The 23,999-nt window shown below is 39.0% G+C and overlaps 1 protein-coding gene across 7 annotated transcripts in view; it reads right to left on the reverse strand.

Moving 5' to 3' along the window:
* The window catches only part of ift122 (intraflagellar transport 122 homolog (Chlamydomonas)), a 48,300-nt gene that overhangs the window by 19,746 nt on the left and 4,555 nt on the right, over positions 1-23,999 (reverse strand). For 5 of the 7 annotated variants that reach the window (XM_053624593.1, XM_053624592.1, XM_053624590.1 and 2 more), the window contains 10 exons: positions 22,121-22,267; positions 19,105-19,180; positions 12,666-12,857; positions 11,952-12,090; positions 9,051-9,253; positions 8,275-8,412; positions 4,165-4,329; positions 1,422-1,619; positions 1,120-1,260; positions 832-885 (listed from right to left, as the gene is read on the reverse strand). In XM_053624593.1, the coding sequence (XP_053480568.1) occupies positions 832-885; positions 1,120-1,260; positions 1,422-1,619; positions 4,165-4,329; positions 8,275-8,412; positions 9,051-9,253; positions 11,952-12,090; positions 12,666-12,857; positions 19,105-19,180; positions 22,121-22,267 (1,453 nt within the window). Of the gene's footprint in view, positions 1-831; positions 886-1,119; positions 1,261-1,421; positions 1,620-4,164; positions 4,330-8,274; positions 8,413-9,050; positions 9,254-11,951; positions 12,091-12,665; positions 12,858-19,104; positions 19,181-20,561; positions 20,939-21,918; positions 22,078-22,120; positions 22,268-22,499; positions 23,993-23,999 lie in introns of those variants that run through there. The other 2 variants (XM_053624591.1, XM_053624595.1) reach the window with 2 other exon arrangements.

The following is a 23,999-nucleotide window of genomic DNA, read 5'->3' on the forward strand; positions in this document are numbered from 1 at the left end:
TCATACAGGAGAGTCCAGAAATCGATGTTAATGATTTTTATAAGTTTCGGATCGACCGACTGTCAAAATTAGGAGTTAAATTAGGAGTACTGTATGTAAAGTTTTGACTGACTGAAAATCTGACAGTCAATAAAAGCTGATATAAGTTTGTCTCTTAGATATTATTTGCGAATGGTCTCTTATAGAACTAAAGTATATAACCTAATTGTGAAAAACTGAGTTTGAATGTCTTTCGCCTAGGTGTATGTACAGTTGTGCTCATAAATTTGCATACCCCTTGCAGAATCTGCAAAATGTTAATATAATTGAAATGAAAAAAATTTAAGGGTTCATTAAAATTGCATTTTTACATTTTTTTTAATTTAGTACTGCCCTAAATAAGCTATTTCACATAGTAGATATTTACATCTAGTCCACAAGACACAATAATAACTGAATTTACACAATCGAACCAGTTCAAAAGTTTACATACGCTTGATTCTTTATACTGTGTGTCGTAACCTGGAAGATCAATGACTGTTTTGATGTTTTGCGTTCTTCATGAGTCCCTTGTTCGTCCTGAGCAGTTAAACTGCTTAAATTAAAATTCATGAGCACAACTGGTCTCAGTGTAGACCTTAACAGTTGGAACTACCGTCAGAGCTGCTGGCATAGAAAATGACTCAACATTCAACAGCGCTAAAGTACAATACTCCAAACAAAAACATACAGCAGGAGATTTGTCAGTAAAGGCTTTAAAAGTGTAGAAGCTGAGTGCTGTGGGGTGGGGGGTGGGGTGGGGTGGAGTAGGATGGAGTGGGGTTGGGGGGACGGGGGTGGAACAGAACTTACTTCAATGCTGTTGATGAGCTCAAGGTAGCGCAGGTCACGGACCCTGATAAAGGCCTAGAAAAAGGCACAGAGCGCGAAACAGATTTGGACATTCATAAATTTGGAAACAGATGAATAGTGTTTCTGTGAATAGTGATTAATTTCTCTTTTGGGATTATAAAAGGTGCTTGAATTCTCAACTAGCATCAGGAAGCACCATCTGCTGCTTTCATGAGTTATGTGATGCAATATTCTTGTAAGAACCCAAAATCAAATGGGGTGTGTGTGTGTGTGTATTTATTGAAAAACCTTTTTGGCTGTGTCAAAGTCCAGTCCTTCCAGCGCTTCTGTAGCCAGATCCCTCCAGTCACTGTCCGTCACGCCCAGGCAAGCGATCTGATAAGCTTCCTTAAACATCCGTCTTTCCAGATACTGATACATCGGAGCTGACTGTGGAGAAGTGGAAAGCACTTTTTAGCAAACTGACATTTAAAATTAAGCACAGTAATTGCAGCTGATTGCACCTTATGCATATTCTACCATCACTGTTATACATGATGTAAACTTTTTTTATTCAAAGGCTCCACAGTGACACACATACGCTCACACACCTGAGGCACCTCTACAGCAGCCATGGAGTAGACGTGCAGGCAGAAGATCTTTGAGCCATTGTAGCCCACGACAAAGCCCTGAAGCTTCTGCTGGTGCACAGGGAAATTGCTCGCCTTGATGTTCAGATAGCCACTGCCTGAGAAGCACAGCATGTCCTCACACTGTGTGTTCCAGGCCACGCTGTTTGCATTAGGCTCCTGAATATACACATGCACAAAAATTCTGAATGTTACCAAAAATATGAAGTTTAAAACTATATGATGGGAATAAAGCCTCATTGAGAGGAGATTAGGGAGCTGAGGTAATTCACTCTTTTACAAGGTGTGCCTTTTACTACCCTGTGATTTTATTTCCATCTGGATTGGCAATGCCGGTGTTTTCCTCTCTCCACTTCTAAGCCCAAAATACCTGGTTTTTCACCAAATCTAAAAGTGGGCAGATTAGACCCGTCAAGATAGACAGAAAACGTATTGCGAGCGAAGAGATTGTTTAAACACTTGGCACAAAACAATGGTTGCATTTGATCCATGTCTCAAAAATACATTTGCTGTGAGTCATATCACTTCATCTTAATACTGGGAGCCTATTAAAAGAAAATAGAAAAGTGGATCAAAAGAAAGACCACTTGCTGTTATTGGATATTATAACCTATAAACGTTATGCCACAATATCATGATTGTAGTTTTCTAAATGAATAAATCTCAAGATTTAATGTTTTCATTCCCTGTTACATTTCTAATCACTGGGCCAAACAGACCTTTAGACATGCAATGGAAAAAAAAAGTCTACACACTGTTAAAATGGCAGGTTTTTGTGATGTAAAAAAAACCTGAAACCAAGATTTATTATGTCAGAACTTTTTCCACCCTCAATGTGAAATTACAACATATAAAACTTAAGTGAAAAACAATCAGAAATGTTTTCGGGAAAAATAGGAAAAATAAAAAAAGTTACAATAACCTGGTTGCATAAGCATGCACACTGTTTTTATAATCAGGGATCTAGTTGTGTTCATTCAATCTCATGTTCAAAAGTATTTATCATACAGCTGTCATCAATGAAGTTATTCTGATTAACCCCAAATAAAGACAAGCTGTTTCTGTAGGATCTTCTTGGTTTCATCTGACTGCTGAAGCCATGGGCCGCAAAGAGCTTACGAAGCATGCATGGTATCTCACCTGTTGAAAGATATTGATCGGTAGAGAGATATAAAAGAATTTGCAAAACATTAGTTGTACCATGGAACCCCGTGAAGCCTGTCATCAATAAATAGAGAACATGGAGCACTATAGTGACATCACCAAGAACAGGACGTCCCTCAAAAATTTATAAAAGGACAAGACAAGATTTTACTAGGGAGGCTGCCAAGAGTCCAACAGCAACATTAAAGGAGCTGCAGGAATATCTGACAAGCACTGAATATTCACTGCACGAGACAACAATCTCTTGTATTATTTACATGTCTAGGCTATGGCGGAAGCATTTTCTTACAATAAACATCCACTTAAACTAAATCACCCCAAAACATGTGGCAAAATGTGTTATGGTCTGATGAGACCAATTCCAAGAGGTATAATAATTCCAGAATTCCAAAAGGTATGTTGGGTGCAAAAAAAAAGAAAAACAGAAAAAAAACAGATCCCCAAAAGAACACCATATGCATAGTGAAGCACGGTATCGGCAGCACCATGCTGTAGGGCTGCTTTTCTTCAGCCAGAACTGGGGCTTTTATCAAGGTAGACGGAATCATGAATAGCTACAAATACTATCAGATTTTAGTGAAAAACCTTCAAGTGTCTGCTAGTAAGCTGGAGATGAAAAGAAATTTCACCTTTCAGCATGACAATGACCCAAAGCATACATCCAAATCAACTAAGGAATTTCTTAACCAAAAGAAGGTCGATGTTTCGAATGACCTAGCCAGAGCCCAGACTTGAATCCAACTAAAAATCTGTGGAGTGACACTGAAGCGGACTGTGCACAGGAGATGCCCTTACACTTACAGTCTGATGGATTTAGAATGTTTTTGCAAGAAAGAGTGGGAAAATATTGCCAAGTCAAGCTGTGCCACACTGATAGACCCTTATTTAAAAAGTGGTGTAATAAATCAAAAGATGCTTCAATAAAAGTGCTGGGGTGTGCACAAGTAGGTTATTGCACGTCCGTCCGTCCGTCCGCCCCCCCCCCCCCCCCATTTACTAAAAAGTTTCTGATTGTCTTTCACTTTATTTGTATACTTTGCAATTTCACATTAAGAGTGGGAATAGATCTGACATGATTTATCTTAGTTTCATTCTTTTACTTAACAAAAACCTGCCGTTTTAACAGGGGTGTGTAGACTTTTTATATCCACTGTACAGCCCAAGCTAAAATTCTTTCTTAGGTGTCAAAATATATTGTTGTATAATAAAGCTTTTTGTCCAAAATATGCAGCAGATTAGACGACTTCCTTGACCCATGTGAGTTTGTATGCCATTATCATTGTCAAAACTGACAAGTTTGTCTATGAGTATCTATGAATTAAACATGGGCAACATGCCATGTCTCTTTAATGCCACACTCTTGTCTTAAAATTCTAGAAGCTGGCTTGCACTGCTTGTGGACTGGGCTAGAACTAAACTGGATGAGCAATTCTCTGATAAGAAACCGGCAAAACAGGCACAACAGCCAGCATCTGCATCTCTCTGATAAACAGGAAACAAGAGGAAGTAGTTGTGCAATCACTTTGGATCGGGGACTAACCTGGAATAGCAGCTCTTTGGTCTGGATGTCGTAGACGAGGCAGGTGTTATGCTCGTCCACCACGGCCAGCTTACTGCGAGATGTGCTCATGTCCAGACAGCGCACAGATGTGTTCTGCTTCAGCAGTGTGATAGGGAATGGGTTATCCACAAAGATCTTCAAAATCTGTCCAACCAGAGAACATATGTTAGACCTGCTGCAGTATAAGCAATATAAGCACATGTAAGGATGTAAAATATCTCTTTAAAATGTACCTCAGATTTCACTGTGCCAATCACATCAATTTGCTAATACAGACAATTGAACTGCTTAATCATTTTCTAACAGTTAGTGACTTAATAGGGTTGACGTCGTTGCAAATAGCTGCTGCAGACCCGCACTATCAAACCCAGGTTTAAAACCTAGGCCAGTCCAAATGAACAAATGCGCATAGGAGAAAATGACAGGAAGTTTTAACAACAGACAGGTAAGGTAGGAGGGTATCATTTAGACCTACAGTGTATAAACATTACTGATGGACAGAAATGAAATGGAAGAAATGGAATTTGCCAGATAGGCAGAGATAACTAATTAGGGCACACATACTATATAGCTGTATCTCATCTTGTACTCTGCTATATTTACAATGTCAAACAGTGATCTATTTATCTGGTACAAAATAAATAAATATAAAAGGAAATATTTCAAAACACACTCACGAGCACTTTATCAAGCACACCTGTAAACCTGTTCGTTCATGCAGCTATCCAATCAGCTAATCATGTTGCAGCAGCGCAATGCATAAAGCCATGCAGATACAGGACATATTCACATCAAGCGACAGAAAGTGGGGAAAACGCGATCTCGGTAACGAGGCACGGTTGTTGGTGCCAGACAGTATTTCAGAAATTGCTGATCTCCTGGGATTTTCACACCCAACAATCTCTAGAGTGTACACAGAATGGTGCGAAAAACAACATCAAGCAAGTGGCAGTTCTGCACTGGTGGAAACGTCTTGTTGATGAGTGAGGTCAGAGAAGAAAGGCCAGGCTGGTGTTAGATGACAGGAAGCCTACTATAACTCAAATAAATATTCTTTACAACCATGGCGGGCACAAAAGGATCTCCGAACACACAGCAACCTTGACGCAAATGGTCAACAGCAGCAGAAGACCACATTGAACAGCTGAAGTTTGGGAAAAAAATGATTGGCTGATTGGAAAATTATGAATGAGCAAGCGAACAGATGTTCCTAATAGTGGCCAGTGAGGGGATATTTTATGTATAAAGCTAAAGCATGCAATGTTTTGATACTGTAACAGAGCTAAATTAATATATAATATATAAATCTAGTATAGTATAGCTCCTTAATTTAAGAGCGTCTATCAGTTACAGAAGCGCAACATGCCTTTCCCTTTAGTGCCACACTGAATGATGAAGCCAAAACCTTTTTTGAAAGAGCCCAATAAAGGATGACAAATCTCCTGTGCAGCTGGACAGCTGACTTCCAGGTAGAGTAAAGGCATTTAAAAATATGTGGAATACTGTTTGCAATTAACTGTAGAAGGCATGCTAGGCTATTAATTATATAGAGAGAGACTCACTGACTGAAGGTACACTCTCACAGCTGCAAACTGTTAAATCAAGCCATGCAGAGACCAAATGGCTACAGTAAGTAAGTATTCCCCCACTAGGTACAAATAAAGTAGGTCTACCTATTAAGGTTTTTGAAATCTTTCTTTTTATTATGCAGCTTTCACCTAAACAGCAGTCATTACATCATGGAAATCTGCAGGCCTCCCAATGTGTTAAAATACAGACGCCTATTCCGGGATGACTTTGCCCCATCCACAGGGTGCGATGTCTCACTGGATGGTTTGATGAGGAGGGAAATGATGTACATCATATGCTATGACCTTCACAGTCACTAGATTTCAACTGAACTGAAGATCTAGGTGATTTTGGACCAGTTAGACCTTACTCCACCACCACCACCACCACCATCAAAACACCAAAAGAGGGAATATATTTTAGTGTTCATCCCTCCAGTACAGTTCCGGTGACTTCCAGAATCTTTGCCAAGGAGTACTGAAGCTGTTCTGGTGGCTTGTGGTGATGAAACAACTTACTATTATGCTGGTTTTTACATTAATTTTGTCAACCCTCAACATCAGGGGCGTCAAGTATAGGGTCCACGGGCTGAGACAGGCCCAATAAGGGATGTAAACCAGCCCACCAAATAAGTCTAGAACCCATGTTCTAAATTAAAAATGGTCTTGTGGCTAAAAGGTTAATTTATGGATGTATACTTACACAATCATAACATTTAGATTTTTATTTGTAAGTCATTATGCAAACTATACAGATTTCCCCCACTTCAATATTATGGATTATTTTGTATAGATTCCTTGACATATGAAATGTGGAAAAGCTCAGGGGGGGTGAACTCTTATGCAAGTCTGCAAAGCACTGTATGTATTGTATGTATACACACTGTATGGCCAAATGTATGTGGACATCTGACCATCACATCTATATGAGCTTGTTAGGCATCCCATTCCAAAACCAATGGCATTAATAGGGAGTGTTACCCCAAGTCCCTTTGTGGTTATAACAGCCTCCACTATTCTGAGAAGGCTTTCTACAAGATCTTGGAGTGTGTCTGTGGAAATTTGTGCCCATTCAGTCAAAAGAGCATTTGTGAGTTTGGGCACTGATATTGGACGAGAAGTCCTGGCTCAAAATCAGTGTTCCAATTCATTCCAAAGGGGGTGACGTCAGGGCTCTGTGCAAGCCGGACCAAAAGTTCCTCCATACCAAAATGGACCTCGCTTTGTGCACAGGGGCACAGTCATGCTAGAAGAGGAAAGGGAAGCATATAATTGTCTAAAATGTCTTTGTATGCTGTAGAATTAACATTACCCTTCACTGGGCCTAGTTAAAAGCCTGAAAAACAGCCCCAGACTGTTATCCCTCCTCCAGCAAACTTTACTGTTTAGTGTTCTCCTGGCATACTCCAAACCCCAATTCGTCCATCAAACTGCCAAATAGCGAAGCATGATTCATCACTCCAGAGAACATGTTTCCACTGCTATAGATTTCAGTGGCGGCATGCTTTACACCGCTTCGGCCGATGCTTGGCATTGCATAATGATCTTAGGCTTGTGTGGATCTGCACAGCCATGGAAACGCATTTCATGAAGCTCCAGACACACAGTTCTTGTGCTGAAGTTGCTTCCAGAGGCAGTTTGGAAGTCTGTAGTGAGTGACGCAATAGGCGATTTTTACACACTATGCACTTCAGCACTCAGTGGCCCTGCTCTATGTGTTTGTGTGGTCCATCATATGGTGGCTGAGCTGTCGTTGCTCCTACATGACTTCCCACATTTTAAAGTCACTGGGCTCTTCAGTATGACCCATTCTACTGCCAGTGTTTGTCTATGTAGATTGCATGACTGTGTGCTTAATTTTATGCACCTGTTAGCAATGGGTGTTACTGAAACACCTGAACTCAGTCATTAGGAGGGGTGCCCACATACTTTTGGCCATAGTGTTTAATCCGTTTGTGCATTTAGATTGTACCTTTTAGAGAAATACCAATACATTAACACATTTAAGAGGAATTGTCGATGTGTTACTGGTCACTAAAGTGATTTTTTATTTTTTGCATCTAGCCCACTTGGACTAGGTGTAACATGGTCTGTCACCTACATTAAGTTTGACACCCCTGGTCTAAATATTTGTCTATTTATTTTCATCTTCTGTCTGTCTTTATTCTTTTAATTTCCCACAACCGAGAAACGTATCAAGTAACACAGACCTACATAGCTAATATAAGACACAGTTCGATTAGAGACATGTTTGATGTCTGAAGCTTGGTGTTTAGATCTGTAATAGAACTAGGAAAAAGGGAAAGCTATGAATTGAGTCAATATTTATGGTGGAACGGTGCCTTACGTATAAATAAATCATATAAATAGAGTGACTTCTAAATAGAAGTAAATGTAAGAAGAACTGCCTATAAGTTTACTGTGTGATGAAGGATGAAAAGAAATACTGATGAATGTGCAGAAAAATAAACATTCTATATAAATACTCTGACATAAAGCGTGTGCTATGTTGAAAACTCACTGCTCCGTTTTTGAGGCCGACCAGAAGCCCCTCCCTTCCTGGTGGGCCACCGATCACTTTGATGTAGCGAATCAGAGACTCCATGATCCATTCCTTCTCTTTCACACTACTAAATGACAAACACTGTAGTCTCTTCTCCTACACACACACACACAGGGAAAAATAAACATGTACACAGATGGTAAGCATCTTTCTTCAGCCAGCAGTAGATAAAACATTTTAGACGCACGACGGCACACAGTGAAAACAGACCTCCGGTACAGTGCCACAGCAATTATAAGCCGGTCAGAATGAAATGAAACAGCATGTTGGGATTAGAAGGGAAAGCAAAGATGCCAGGCTTTGACATTAAGCAGTCAGAGCCGACACACTTTAAGCAGAAGAAAACACCTTTTGTCTTTAGGGAAAGAGATTTAAGAGATCATCAGGCTGTTAAAAAGGCTTCAGGGGGGTGAATCAGTGAATCATTCTCACTGTCTGTATGACACAAACCACAGACTGAAAGCAGAGCCGCTCGGGCATTTAAAGCAGACAACGGTCAAGACCCTGTCTCGGTATCTTCTGAGTGTACAAGAGCACACACACACGCACAGCTGTGAACAGAGCCATGTGGTGACTACAGTAAGTTTGCCCTGTGGGTATGAATACAGCTGTTACATATAGGCATGACATGCTTTAGTATAATCTGCCATGCATTATTTGTTGGAAAAAAAATAATGTGTCGACAAAGCATGCTACAGTCATTCCACAACTACTTCCTGCTGTACTCTCTATACCTGACAGAGGATGATGTGCTGAGAGCAGACAACGAGAAGGTTACACTCAAAGCGCCGGCCGATTTTCTCTTTGACGCGGTAGTGCATGTCAGAAGAGTCGTCTGAACTCAGCTCATAAATCAGAATCTTCTCTGGTAGCTGGATGGCTAGCCGACTGCGGTAAATGGCGATCTTTTTCACTAGCTCACGACACTTTATGCGCACTGAATGGGAGATGAAGAGAGAAAGGAATACGTTAATAAGATACAAAGTGAAAGACTAGATACCTTGAAAGCAAGCATAGACTCATCGTTCACTTTATTAGGAACACCTATACACCTGCTCATTCATGTAGATCATCAGTTCATCCGATCACGGAAAACTACCACTCTTTTACCACTCTTGAGGAGAAAAGCATATCAGAAAGCCCACTTGAGTCAGATGGTCTACAACAACAGAAATGTTTCACTCGTGTCAGCCAAGAACAGGAATCTGAGGCTACCGTGGTGACAGACTCACTGAAATTGGACTGAGGATTGGAAAAGCTGAAGATTGGAAAAAGAGCAGGCGAAGGACACTATTGATCTGGCGTGAATATTAACTGAATTTCATGACCTGTATGTGCATAATTCAATGCACTGTGCTGTTGCCTGATGATTGGCTGCCTGGATAATTGCATGAATGAGCAGGTATTCCTAATGAAGTGGACAGTGAGAGCATGCACTGCACAGTCATGATGTAAAATAGCTAGAGAGAATTTTACTGGAATTATATGTTGTAAAATGAGTGGGTTTATACAACTCGTGCAGAAGTGCTAAAGATAAGTAAAGCCATGGGGATTTTTTGGATAGCATATTACCCATGCCTTTCAGACATGCATATAATATACCTAACAGCAAAAAATTACAAAAAATTAAAAATTGAGTTTTTGCTGCCAATATTGCACTTGAACATCTCTTCTTTTAAGAAAATATAAAATAACGATATTTTTACCAAAACGATGTGGATGTTTTATTTAGGTTATTTTCTAACCGTGCCGTAGTGTCTGCTTGGAAAAATCATGTTGGGTAAAAAGCCAGTTTAAGAAAGTCAGGTGTAAGGTGTATAAAACGTTTCTAGCTAAGTGTGATTTGCTCATGCAATGAATGACACGATTTGATTACATTGTTGCATATTTTTGCCATAGAGAAAAGGACATAAGTTTAATAAGCCATTCATAAGAAGTTCATTATCAAAACAGAGAAGAGTGCATAGCATAGAATAGAGTAGAATAGAGTATAGCAGAGTAGAATAGAGTACAGTAGAGTAGAATAAGAGAGTACAGAAGAATAGCGTATAGTACACTAGAGCATAGTAGAGTACAGTAGAGTATAGTAGAATAGAGTACAGTACAGCAGAATAGAGTAGTGTACAGTAGCGTATAGTAGAATAGAGTATAGTACGTAGAGTAGAATACAGTAGAGTAGAATAGTATACAGTAGCTATAGTAGAATAGAGTAGAGTAGAATAGAGTACAGGAGAGTATAGCAGAATAGAGTACAGTAGAGTATAGTAGAATAGAGTATATATAGTACAGTAGAGTACAGTAGAATAGAGTACAGTACAGTAGAATAGAGTAGAGCACAGTATGTTAGAAGAGAGTATAGTAGAGTATAGTAAAATAGAGTACACTAGAGTATAGCATAGTAGAATCGAGTAGAGTACAATAGAGTACAGTAGAGTAGAATAGAGCATAGTAGAGTAGAACAGAGTAGAGTACAGTAGAGTATAGTAGAATAGAGTATAGTAGAGAACAGTATAGTAGAATAGAGTAGAATACAGTATAATAAAGTACACTAGAGTATAGTAGAATAAAGTAGAATAGAGTACAGTAGAACAGAGTATAGTATAGTAGAATAGAGTACAGTAGAGTAGAATAGAGTAGGGTACAGTACAGTGGAGTATAGAATAATACAGTAGAATAGACTACAGAGTAGAGTATAGTAGAATAGAGAAGAGTACAGTAGAGTAAAATAGAGTAGAGTACACTAGAGTATAGAAGAATAGAGTACAGTATAGTAGAATAGAGCAGAGTATAGTAGAATAGAGTATAGTAGAATAGAGTACAGTAGAGTATAGTAGAATAGAGTATAGTAGAATAGAGTACAATAGAGTATAGTAGAATAGAGTACAGTAGGGAAGAATAGAGTAGAGTACAGTAGAGTAGAATAGAGTAGAGTAGAATAGAGTACAGTAGAGTATAGTAGAATAGAGTACAGTAGAGTAGAATACAGTAGGGAAGAATAGACTAGAGTACAGTAGAGTGAAATAGAGTAGAGTACAGTAGAGTAGAATAGAGTAGAGTACAGTAGGGAAGAATAGAGTAGAATACAGTAGAGTAGAATAGAATAGAGTATAGTAGAATAGAGTACAGTAGAGTATAGTAGAGTAAAACAGAGTACAGTTGAGTATAGTAGAATAGAGTAGAGTACAGTAGAGTAGAATACAGTAGAATAGAGTATAGTAGAATAGAGTAGAGTACAGTATAGTAGAGTATAGTACAGTAGATACTTCTGTATAGAGCACAAAGTTTTTAAATATTTAAATAAATTCATAAGAAATTCAGCCGACAGAACAGAAGTGCGGGATTTAATGAGCGATTATTTCCCCAGTGGTCAGTCGAGTGGAGAGATGACTAAGAGGCTCGTGTTTTAAATGAATGACTTTTACCTCAGGTGATGAGACAAGAGATGATGCAAATGATCAAAGCGAGAACTCATTTCCCATTCTAATCTTTACATTTGTGGGGGACTTTAAATTTATAACGATACCTTGGATTGAAATGCATGCAAGGCAGGAAAAGCCCTACTTTTCAGAACTATACAGAGTAGAAAACATCAACGCTTGTCCATGTGCAGTGTAGGATTGTCTGTATACGAGCACCTTTCTGCTCAGTGATGAGGTGTTGGACGATGACATCAGTCATGCTATCTCTGTAGGCGTAGCGGTCCTTATAGAGACCGTGCACTGTGCTGAAAATCAGCTGGAAGAACGCTATGGTGCCATCCTGACAACCCACCACCTGGAAATCAGAAAAGCAAAAAGTACATGGGAATGACAGCATTAACTCGTTTACATGACCGAAAATGTTCATTTTAACCTACCTTTATCAGTAACACTCTTTATGAACGTATAAAGATGCAAGAACTAATAGGTGGATAAAGATTTAACAATACGAATCCAATATACTGCACATCATAATTCAGTATTTGAGCACAAATCAACATCATATAAACAGTAAATGTGATGTTTTACTGGATTGAGAAGTAGGGCTGATTTTCACATCCTCATTACCATTTTGATACTCACAAGATGCCATTCTATCTCATAAATTAAAATGATTTGCATTTTAGTCAATCACGTTCTCTCGTGCATGCTCTCTCGCTCACACGTCGCAGTTTCTAAAACAAGCTCTGCCACACATGCATTTGCATTTTAACTCTGCCTTTCTGCCTACCCTATAACTTCTAAAAGTGTCAGGTTTCATTCCAAATCGCTACAGTAGCAGTGCCAAATACACTGACTGGCAACTAGCATCCGAAAATAAATAAATAAATAAATAAATAATCACAGCGATGTTTAAATCCAGAGTGTTACCACATAGTTGGAGTCTGGTTTAACCCTGCAGGTCCAGACCCAGGAGTTCTGCTCTCCGATGGTCCCGAGACGAACGCCATCTTTAGTGTAGAGGGATACCTGCTTGTCTGAGCCTCCCATCACGATGTACTCGCCTTTGGAGAAATAGCTCACGCAGCAGGGGTCAAAGTTCAACTGCCTGTCCTTGCCAATCTGATAACACAAACAAGCGCAATGTCAAGCCCCAAACCAGAGCAGTTACATAAAGTGAGTGGGCATGCAGTAAAAATATACGCTCCATAAAAAGACTGAGAATCAGGATCAGGATTCTGCTTAAAAATAGTTCTGTTCAGGATCTTATCTGAACCACGCCTACAAACTGAAAATGATTTTCCTTAGGGCTGTTTTTTTACGTGATCATGAAGCAAGCACAAAAATAAAACACATCATTTGGTGTGTGGGTGTGGCAGATATATTCTTGGATTCAGCACAGGCAGTAAACTGGAGACAAAAACAAAAAAAAGCAGCTTTGTTGCAGAATGCGAGTTTGTAGTGAATACATTAATAAGAGGTGTGGTTAAACATGAGGCTGTGACATCCAATCACATCAGCTCCTCTCATTCATTTTAAAAACCAACTGCGTGCCGGTCTGATTGACAACAAAGATCGTTTCTGTCTTCTCCTGTGCTTTTGTGAGTGCTCACAAGCGAGCCTCTGTGACACAAGTCGTCAACTTAAAGATCACTTTAAAAGAAAAATAGCGTAGAAGAGCTGACACATGTATGAAAAAAAAAACTGTCCATTTGTTCACCGAGTCTAAACACGAACCAGCACGGTCCTCTGTTTATACAAATACGTCATTACTGAGCAACAAAGTGGGCAAGAAAACGGTGTGTTCGAATTTTGTTAGCAACAATCAAGCCAACTAAGTGTGATGAGTGATCTACAGTGCTGTGAAAAAGTATCTGCCCCATCCTGATTTTTTTTCTGTTATTGTGTATCTTATACTAAATGGTTTTAGATCTTCAAACGAAATACAACATAAAACAAAGGCAACCTGAGTAAACACAAAATACAATTTTTATTATATTCTTTTATGGAAGCAAAAAAAGTTCACCCATGTGAAAAACTAATTGCCTCCTTAAACTTAAAATATGTTTGTGCCTCTTTGAGCAGCAATAACTGCAACCAAACGATTCCGATAACTGGAAATCAGTCTTTCACTTACGTCTAGGACTAGGATTTACTCCTATGCTTTGCATCATTGTCTTGCTGCATAATCTAGTTGCACATGAGTTTCAATTTATGGACTGAAGACCAGACATTCTCCTTTAGGATTTTCTAGTAGAAAGCAGAATTCATATTTCCCTCAATTATTGTAAGTTGCCCAGGCACTGAAGCAGTGAAGCAGTGAAGCATCCGCACACCATCACACTTAGACCACCATGCTTGAGGGTATGCATCATGTTCTTTTTGTGGAATTCGGTGTTTGGTTTAATCCAGATGTAACAGGACCCCTGTCTTCCAAACAGTTCCACTTTCGGACTCATCAGTCCACAGAACATTTTCCCAAAAGGTTTGAGGATCAAGGTGTGTTTTGGCAAAATTCAGACAAGCCTTAATGTCATGAATGGAGTCTTGAACGGTGACCTTAATTGATACAAGAGAGGCCTGTAGTTCCTTTGATGTTGTCCTTGGCTCTTTTGTGACTTCCTGGATGAGTCATTTCTGTGCTCTTGGAGGAATGTTGGAAGGTCAGCCACTTCTGTGGGAAGGTTCATTACTGTGCCGAGTTTTTTCCATTTGGAGATAATGGCTCTCACTGTGGTTCTTTGGAGTCCCAGAGTCTTTGAAATAGCTTTGTAACCCTTCCCAGACTGATGTATTTCAATCACCTTCTTCCTCATCATTTCTGGAATTTCTTTTAACTTTGGCACAGTGTGTTACTGGGTAAGACCTTTTAACCAACTTCATGCTGTTGAAAAAGTTCCATTTTAGTGTTGATTTGATTGAACAGGGTTTGCAGTAATTAGGCCTAGTCGTGTCTAGTCCAGCTGAACCCCATTAAGAACACAGTTTCATATATTTGGGGAATTAGTACATTTGGGCAAAGACATTCTGTAGGAATTCTCACTTTAAGGTGTTTTCTTTTGTATTTCATAGTCCTCTCTGGTCTGATTAACTAACAGACCAAGGTTATTGTCGTTAACGAAAATCACTGAAACTAAAACTATCAGTGAAAAAACATTTTCTTTAACTGAAATAAAAATAAAAATGTGACTTTCCAAATAAACGAAAACTACACTGCAACTATAACATCCGCATGCAATACGAACAAAAAATAAATAGAATTTCAGAGAATAAAACTTTTGTTTTCGTATTTTAAATGTGTCGTGGTCTGACTTAAAAACATAGGTTGAACGGAGTGGATCCATCAATGCTGCCAAATCATAAATGACCAGATGACAGATAATAATCAGTACTAGCAAGTAGAATAATATGGTGTAATCTAGCTAATGACACTCCACATATATTGTAGCTAGCTACCCAATTAATTGCAATTTAGCCATAACTATCAATATAACAAGTTAGCGAAAAACAGCCTTGTGTTATGTTAGCCAAATTTAATTTTAATAGTTCCCATTATTATCAACAAGGTTGTTCAAGCTGGACGTCACATTCACACTGTGTACTACAACGGGAAGTTTTAATCAGTTACAGTGTGCATTAACTTGGACTGTTATTATCCCCATGTGGAAATTGTTTTAATGAGTCATTTGATCATAAATGCTTGTGGATGGGCAGATGGACAGATGGGTAGATGGATAGATTAGACAGATGGATGGATGGATTGGTGGTCAGATGGATAGATTAGACAGATGGATGGATGGGTAGATTAGACAGATGGATGGATGGGTAGATGGATAGATTAGACAGATGGATGGATGGATGGGTAGATGGATAGATTAGACAGATGGATGGATGGGCAGATGATAGATTAGACAGATGGATGGGTAGACGATAGATTAGACAGATGGATGGATGGATAGATAGATTAGACAGATGGATGGATGGGGAGATAGTAAGATAGATAAGCAGAGGGAAATTATGTAATGGCACTGCAAATATAACAAGGCTAATCCCCCCCCCTTTCAATTTATTAATTAATTAATTTATTTATTTAGATAATTTCAGTATTTTTAACTTGGTTTATGATTTTCAAAAGTTAAAAATGAAATCAAAACTATTTATGCACCTTTAACACTAACTGAAACAAAACTGAAATTGAAAACCAAAATACAAAATGAAATAAATAAAAAACTAGCAATAATTTTAAAACTATAACCCTGTAACAGACAACATAGGTTGCTTTAATAATATATGTATTTTTAAATACAAAAACAGAATGTTTTTGACGAATGAACATGTGTATGTCTTTATTCTCCGTGCAACATCTGTTTATAGAGTCACCAGTCAAAAGTGGTAACATGAAGCACCTCTAAGAAACAAAACATAACCACGTCAGTTTGTTTTATTTACAAAAATGAACTAATCACTAAACATTAAGCTTTAAAAGGTAACTGCTGTTGCTTATCTGGATGTTTACCTGAATACACCTAGGATGTAACTTTTATACTGGATAATCATCTTCATGATGCAAATATATCTGGTGACTCTGATATTTAATTAGTTTCAGACATGTATTGATTATTCTAACTAAAATAATAGCAATTTTACTTTTACGTCTTTTAAAAAAAAATAAAACGTTAAGCTTATAAGCTTATTAAGGATATATTAGGCAGCAAGTGAATAATCAGGTCTCAAAGTTGATGTGCTGGAAGTAGGAAAAATGGGCAAGCGTAGGATCTGAGCGATCTTGACAAGGGCCCAATTGTGATGGTAAACGACTGGGTCTGAGCATCTCCAAAACGGCAGGTCTTGTGGGGGTGTTCCTGGTATGCAGTGGTTAGTACCTACCAAAAGTGGTCCAAGGAAGAACAACCGGTGAACTGGCATCAGGGTCATGGGCTCCCAAGGCTCAGTGACATGCGACAGACTAGCCTGTTAGGTCCGATCCCATAGAAGAGCTAGTGTAGAACAAATTGCTGGAATTTTTTTCATTTATTTTTTTTTAATACTCAGCTGTATTTAGTTAGCAGTCCTTTTCGGATAGGGTATTTATGCTAAAGTGGGGTAACATCACAAAAAGTAGGGTACATCCACAAAACCTGTAAGAAATGCAATAGATTGCTTGAAAATGGAAAAACACGGTTTTTCCTTAGAATGTGCACCCGTGGGCTTGAAAATACCATTGTGCTGGCAGATTTTGTACATTACGCCCCATGTTCCAGCACTCTACCCACATCAGTGTGGGCTTACACCAAGTCAACTCATCAATCCTCCAGCATTACAGCATTAACTTCACCTCACTCTGTAGTAAAGAGGATTGCTAAACAATTTGTAAAAGAGAATAGCTGCAGATTTTACAGTGAACACATTACTTTGTACATTGTTTTTTGAAAGTAATATTATAGGGTCACATGATTTCAGAGAATATCAGGACACATGGAAAAAAAAAAAGAAAACGGACAAACCAACATGTAACACATGCACCTAATTCCCAACCTCCACTGACAAATCATACTTTAAGAAACCAGGCCATGTTACGTGTAATAGAAAGAACAAAGTTACCGTTCTCGACCTCGGCGCACATAATAAATCATGAACGTGTTGCAACAACATGAAAATACACAGCGGAGCGATGGTAAACTGCACCGTCAGCTCCCCGAGCGGTCTCATATAAACATTCTTCAGTCGGACAGCTCAATGAATTCTTACGAACCGGAGGTGCGTACAGCTGTTTCAGAGGGAGAGGAATTCACTGGAGGTGGAAGCTGCTCGCACTGATTCAGTAATAAAAAAAAAATAAAAATTTAAAAAAAAGAAGAAATATAGAGAGATGAAAAGAAAGAGAGCGCTCATGTTTCATATTTTAGTACGATTTAGTGTCTGGGACGTGTCTTCCCACACAGTCTCTTCAGATCAAAGCCTCAACAGGCCATTTAGCTGTCTGGGCAAGACTGGCCCCCATCATTTTTCTAAATGGCCCCTATTGTGTTGGCCATGGAGGTCTGTTAGTGCAAAGTCATGTCAGAATTATAAAGCCTCCACAACATGTACATGCACACACACACACACACACACACACACACTCTTACATTTAACAAAGCATCTGTTTCCTTTCATAGCCAACCCCAGGCCAGGCGGCTGTCTTCCATTCCTTTTCTCTGAAATACCTCCTTGGACAACGGCAGGTTTTTTGGGGGTTTTTTTTTGCCACTATTAATAGCATTCTAACACAAACAATATGTGTGGAAAGGGAGCAAGAAAGAACTCAGAGCAGGGAGAGCTTCAGTCTGGGCTGATGTTTCATAGCGTTGTAACGAGCAGCCAGCATGGATCTGCCCTTAATTACTACACTTCCCATGAATACCCTGGAGGAAAAAAAGACTTACAGGTTATGATTAGGAAGCTGTACAGGAGTGGTGGAGGAAGGGAGAAAAGATGTCAAAAGTGTGTATGTGTGTGTGGGTCGTGCGGGGGGGCAGGGTGGGTGTCTGTAGAACCTCACAATGCAAGCGCCATAGGGAGTTAGAGATCTAGTACTGGGTCATCATTCCAAATAATGTGTGAAATCGCTCTCGCCCTCTCCCACTCTAAATAGCTCATGTTCTGTTTTCCATACCGCTCTAGAAGCATGGAAGACGCTGATGTGATGGTGCCCAGATCCAGCAGAACAGCAGTCATTCTTGCCTGGGGATTTGAACCCGTAATAAATCAAGACTTTAATCAGCACCGAGCATCATGTTCCATGTTTATTTCATTCACTTCCTCTCTCTCGTCCTCTCCCTCGCTGCGTAGGTACAACTTTGCTGATGTGAATCTGAATCATTATCTGAATGAATAATAACGGTTTTGTTTATACAGCACCTTTATCACACTCAAGGTCATATTACAATAGAAGAAAGGGGCCTGGCAAGAGGCAGAGACTGCACAATCAGTATTATAGATCATTTTACAATCTAGCTATCTATATATACATACATACATTTTATATATATATATATATATATATATATATATATATATATATATATATATATAAACACACACATACATATACACATACATACAGACACACATATATATACATATATATATATATATATATATATTGTGCATCCATAAAAAATAACAAAATAACATAAATGAATAAAATAAATTACATATACATATATACATATATATACAAATATATATAATCATGGTACTGGGCAGCACACCGGAGCCTACACTCGCCTGGTGGGCTTGATAATGAATTTATCATTTGTTGACCTCGGAGAGTGCTAAAAACTCAAACACCTCAGCCATGAAAAAGAGAGGTATGACAGACACGTACCTGTTTCCCACTGAGCTGGTAGAAGGACAGTCTTTGACCCCAATCAGCCACCGCCAAGATATCATGGTGCTCATCCCTAAGACACAAAGCTCTAGATCAGTTTTCCCACAGAGCCTCTCAATACGGATTCATTTTACGAATATGATCCAACTATTCAAATATTTAAACGTGTACAGTAATATTTTAAATATTTACCAGGGGTTTAGAGCTGTGTATTCACGACACTTACCACCGACAAGACATTTTTACTAAAATCATCATTAGGTCCGAGTTGACATTATTTACAAGCTGACTTGTTTTTGAGTTATTGAGGTTTGGATTAAACCAATTCAGTTCAAGTGACCAGTCAAGCAAGCGTATAACAAGCTAAAAACTAAACGGTAAATATAATATTGTTGATAATGGCGGGCTGTGAGTTCCACATTTCCAGCACTGTAACAAAATGAAAGAATCACAGACACCATGGCTATGCTTTGCAAAACCCCTGTGGGACCCTATGGACCCCGCTTTGAGAACCACTGCTCTAGACAGACTTCACCAGTGGTATCTGTACAGAGACGAACCTAAACTTAAATAAAATTGTTTGTTTGTTCATTCATTTGCTAACCCTACTATGGCTATTTTCATGGAGGGGAAACAGGTTCAAATGTTGCAATATATGAAGAATTTACAAAAGTTTTTAAAAGTTTTTTTTAAAGTCTATCTAAATATAAAAAAAATCTACAACTAAATCTGGCCTCACTTCAGTAAAACTCGTTTCATATGAATCAACCGAGAACAAAAAAAAGGATCTTAGAGATGTTGAAAGCATTAAAGTCCATTAAATTATGCGTCAGAGATATCGGACTTTAGCATAAGGGGCATCAAGGAGGATTTTCACCCGGTAACGGATACTTGTGAGTGAGTCTGGAGTGGCCTATTAGGCAACGGGTGTAGATGATATGGTTCCTGCGATTATCTGAATAGAAACATCATTTTCTACCAACAACAGGGTTGATTTTGCGAAGTTTATTTGTGCTACACTGATCCCAATCTGTTTGCATTTTTTGAAGACATAACAGTTTATAATGGGTTTGAGGTCTGAAGGTGGAATAGGGCATTTTTTGAGCTCTGAAGATGAGAAATAAAAAATACAATTAAAAACCAAAAGTCCCTTTTAGGGAATCTCCAAAGCCGGATGCAATTGATGCTCTTTTACAGCACAAGATGCAAAAATGGTCACTGACTATTTCACCTTGCTTGAGGAATACAATTAAACCAAATATTATGGACTAACATTATAGACAAAAATCTTGATACAAGGACTAACAGAAAACACTAACGCACAATTAAACCAGCAGAAACGTTTGTATATTGAAAAGTCTTCCTATATTAATATGAAATAGATCTTTCAATAAAAAAAAGAAAGAATTGGGGGGGGGGGGGGGGGTAGATTTATAGTAAACACTATCCACTGCCTTTTCCAGGTCCTCAGCTCAGATGTTGGCTCATGGTTCTGTCCCTGAAAAAACAGCACTCCTTCTTCCTGTCTGACCCTCTCTCGCTTTCGCTCTAGCTCCGGCACCATGCCCTGCCTGCTCAGCTTGAGGAGTACGTTTCACACCATGCACTGCGCCACCTCCTTAACCATGCTGTCTTCTTCTGTGGGGTGGTCGATCACCCCCTCAGGTTCTAATGCAGGGAAGCCACTGCCTCTGTTCCCTCACAGCACGCTATATATGTTATCCACTGAGCCTGGATTAGTGCAGCTAGTTTTAAAGTTATTTGAAGGTTTAATGACGGTCCCTGTTCCTGTCCCTACCACATTTACCAGACGTACTTCTACAAGTGGGACCTACATAGAAGGGAACACAATTTTAAAAATGTTAAAATATATTAATCTCTCTAATTTACTAGTTAGTCACTTAATACTAATACAAAAATAAAGAAAATTTAAATTAGTGGAGTGCAAGTAGTTCAAATGATTCAGGCTAACTTGTCTGCTCATATATGCCAGACAGCTGTCTCGTTATAATGCAAGAGCGCCCCCTAGTGAAACAACTCACTACAACTCAACTCCCCATGACTAACTACTGTACAAGCCAATTTACTGTGATGAGATAAACGACTGGTTTCTAAATGAAGAAACCAAAGACCCAGCAGAGTCTAATACTCATGATAACAATGTCTTTTGTGTTTTGATTTCATTCTTTAGTATTTTACTGTCAGACAGCGAGGTCTGAAAGTCTGCTATGAAAAAATGTTTTATCACATATCATAAACCTCACTGCATATTCAGCATCAATTCATTCCTCAGTTATCACTTATTATTTAAGTGACTATTATTAAAAACCCAAAAGTTTTATAATAGTTAAATAGAGCTATATATTCTGCTATGAATTCAAACGGTAGCTAATTAATTTCATCCGTCTTGCAGAGCTTTCAATAACAAAACAAAAGATCATTATTTATATTCGTGAATACCGGTGTATTAATTCTTAAGAAATCTACTTTACAAAATTAAATGAGTTCTAAAAAGAAGTTTTTTTTGTTGTTTTTTAAAGAGACTAAAATGTTTGGATACGGCTCTAAATGTTATGAACATGGCATTACGTTGATTGGCCAGAAAGAAATCTTAGGGCTATATTCGTACAGCCCTTTTAAAAAATATATTTTGCATATGCTCGAATCTGTTATGTGTACATAAAATAGTATTTGAATGTTTCTAATGAAAAAATATCACACTAGGATGAATGCAGAAATTTCAGTCAATTTGTCAAATCCTTGAATGTAAACTCATTAAACTGGTGGTGGTGATAGTGAACTCAGACTTACAGGCTCTAGTGTGTTCCACTTTAAGAGGGAAAGAAATGGTTCTTAAGGGTTCCCAAAAAGGTTCCTGCTTCGAACCTTTTCTAATACGGAAACACTCTGTTGTACAGTTCTACCTTGACCTTTAAGGTTTCCCCAGGAGAGACAACCAGAAGGGTTCGAAATATAAAACGTGTAGTTCCTTCTCTGTCAGTTACAGTCTTACTTGGAAGGGTTCCAGGCGATAGACCAGACAGGCGATGACGTGCCACCCGGCCTCTCGATCTTCACCTTCTCCTCTCCGTTCTTGTTCCTGATGCTCACCACACCACTCATCATGCCCAGAGCCAGATACTGGCCATCGTTTGTCCAGCTGAGGCCACAGATAAACAACAGAACTCAGACAATATGATTTGCAGTGGAGAATAATAACAACAAGAATAATAATAAGCTTTTATTTATATAGCCCTATTCATATATACAATGCAGATTAAAGGCCTGTACATAGGATTAAAACAATAACACTATATGCTGAACAGCCATAACATTAAAACCACCTGACTAATATTGTGTAGGTCCCCTTTGTTCGTCAAAACTGTTCTGACCTGTTGAGACATGGACTCCACAAGACGTCTGAAGGTCTGCTGTAGTATCCAGCACCAAGACGTGATCCTTTAAGTCCAGTAAGCTGTTTGTCCAGTACACCCCACAGATGCTCGATCAGATTGAGATCTTGGGAATTTGGAGGCAAAATCAACACCTTGAACCTTTGGTCATGTTCCTCAAACCATTCCTGAACAATATATGCAGTGTAGCAGAGCGCATTATCCAGCTGAAAGAGGCCACTGCTATTAGGGAATACTGTTGCCATGAAGGGGTGTACTTGGTCTGCAGCAATGTTTTGGTAGGTGGTACGTGTCAAAGTAACATCCACATAAATGCCAGGACCCAAGGATTCCAGGCAGAACATTGCCCAGAGCATCACACTGCCCCAGGAAAGTGATGCACACAGAGCCGGCTGTCCACATGATGTGAAGGAAAACATGATTCATCAGACCAGGCCACCTTCTTTCATTGTTCCATGGTCTGATGCTCACGTGCCCATTGTAGACACTTTCGCCAGTGGAAAGGAGTCAGCATGGGCACTCTGACCAGTTTGCCCCATACACAGGTTGCAAAGCACTTCTGTACCTCTTCACTCTTGTTGCTAGCCTTCCCTCCCCACGTGCATCATTGAGCCATGGGTGTCCATGACCCTGCTGCTGGTTCATTGGTTGTCCTTCCTTGGACCACTTTTGGTAGGTCCTAACCACTGCATACCAGGAACACCCCACAAGACCTGCCGTTTTGGAGATGCTCAGACCCAGTCATCTAGCCATCATAATTTGGCCCTTGTCAAAGTCACTCAGATCCTTACACTTGCCCATTTTTCCTGCTTCCAACACATCAACTTCGAGAACTGACTGATTCACTTGCTACCTAATATATCCCACCCCATTGACAGGTGCCAGTGTAACGAGATAATCAATGTAATTCACGTCACCTCTCAGTGATTTTAATGTTATGGCTGATCAGTGTATTCTGATCATTTCTTTTAATTAATAATTCTGTTGAGTAAACAAAAAATACAAATACATAAAACAGCAGCTTTGCCAAGCACAACTTGTCTCTCATGACAAGAATATATTAATCAATGTGGTACGTTTACCAAGAGCCATTCCAAGAGCCAAGGACAAGCTGAAAATATACATCTAGTACATGTAACTTGTGCAAATAACAATGGATTTAAACACTAAACAAATACTGGTGAGAAAACAAAAAGGTCTGTGTCATAAAATTAAACATGTTTTGGAAACTTACTGTATGTGTCTTAACATTTAGACCATTATAAGCATATTACTTGTGGTTCATTTTCAAAACACTGTACTCTGTAGCCAATCAGCAATGAGTGTTGGATGTTCTTTCCTGTTTTGAATGAATCTTAACGCGTTTCTCATTCTGTGTTTTCACGTTTGTTGTGGGGTTTCTGGTTTACTGTTACGTTTTTGGTTTATTCATGTGTTTTGCACGTACGGGCCCGTGTAGGTTTCCTGTGTCACTACTTA

Source organism: Ictalurus furcatus, chromosome 5 (genome assembly GCF_023375685.1).
Source record: "Ictalurus furcatus strain D&B chromosome 5, Billie_1.0, whole genome shotgun sequence".
Taxonomy (NCBI): Eukaryota; Metazoa; Chordata; class Actinopteri; order Siluriformes; family Ictaluridae; genus Ictalurus; species Ictalurus furcatus.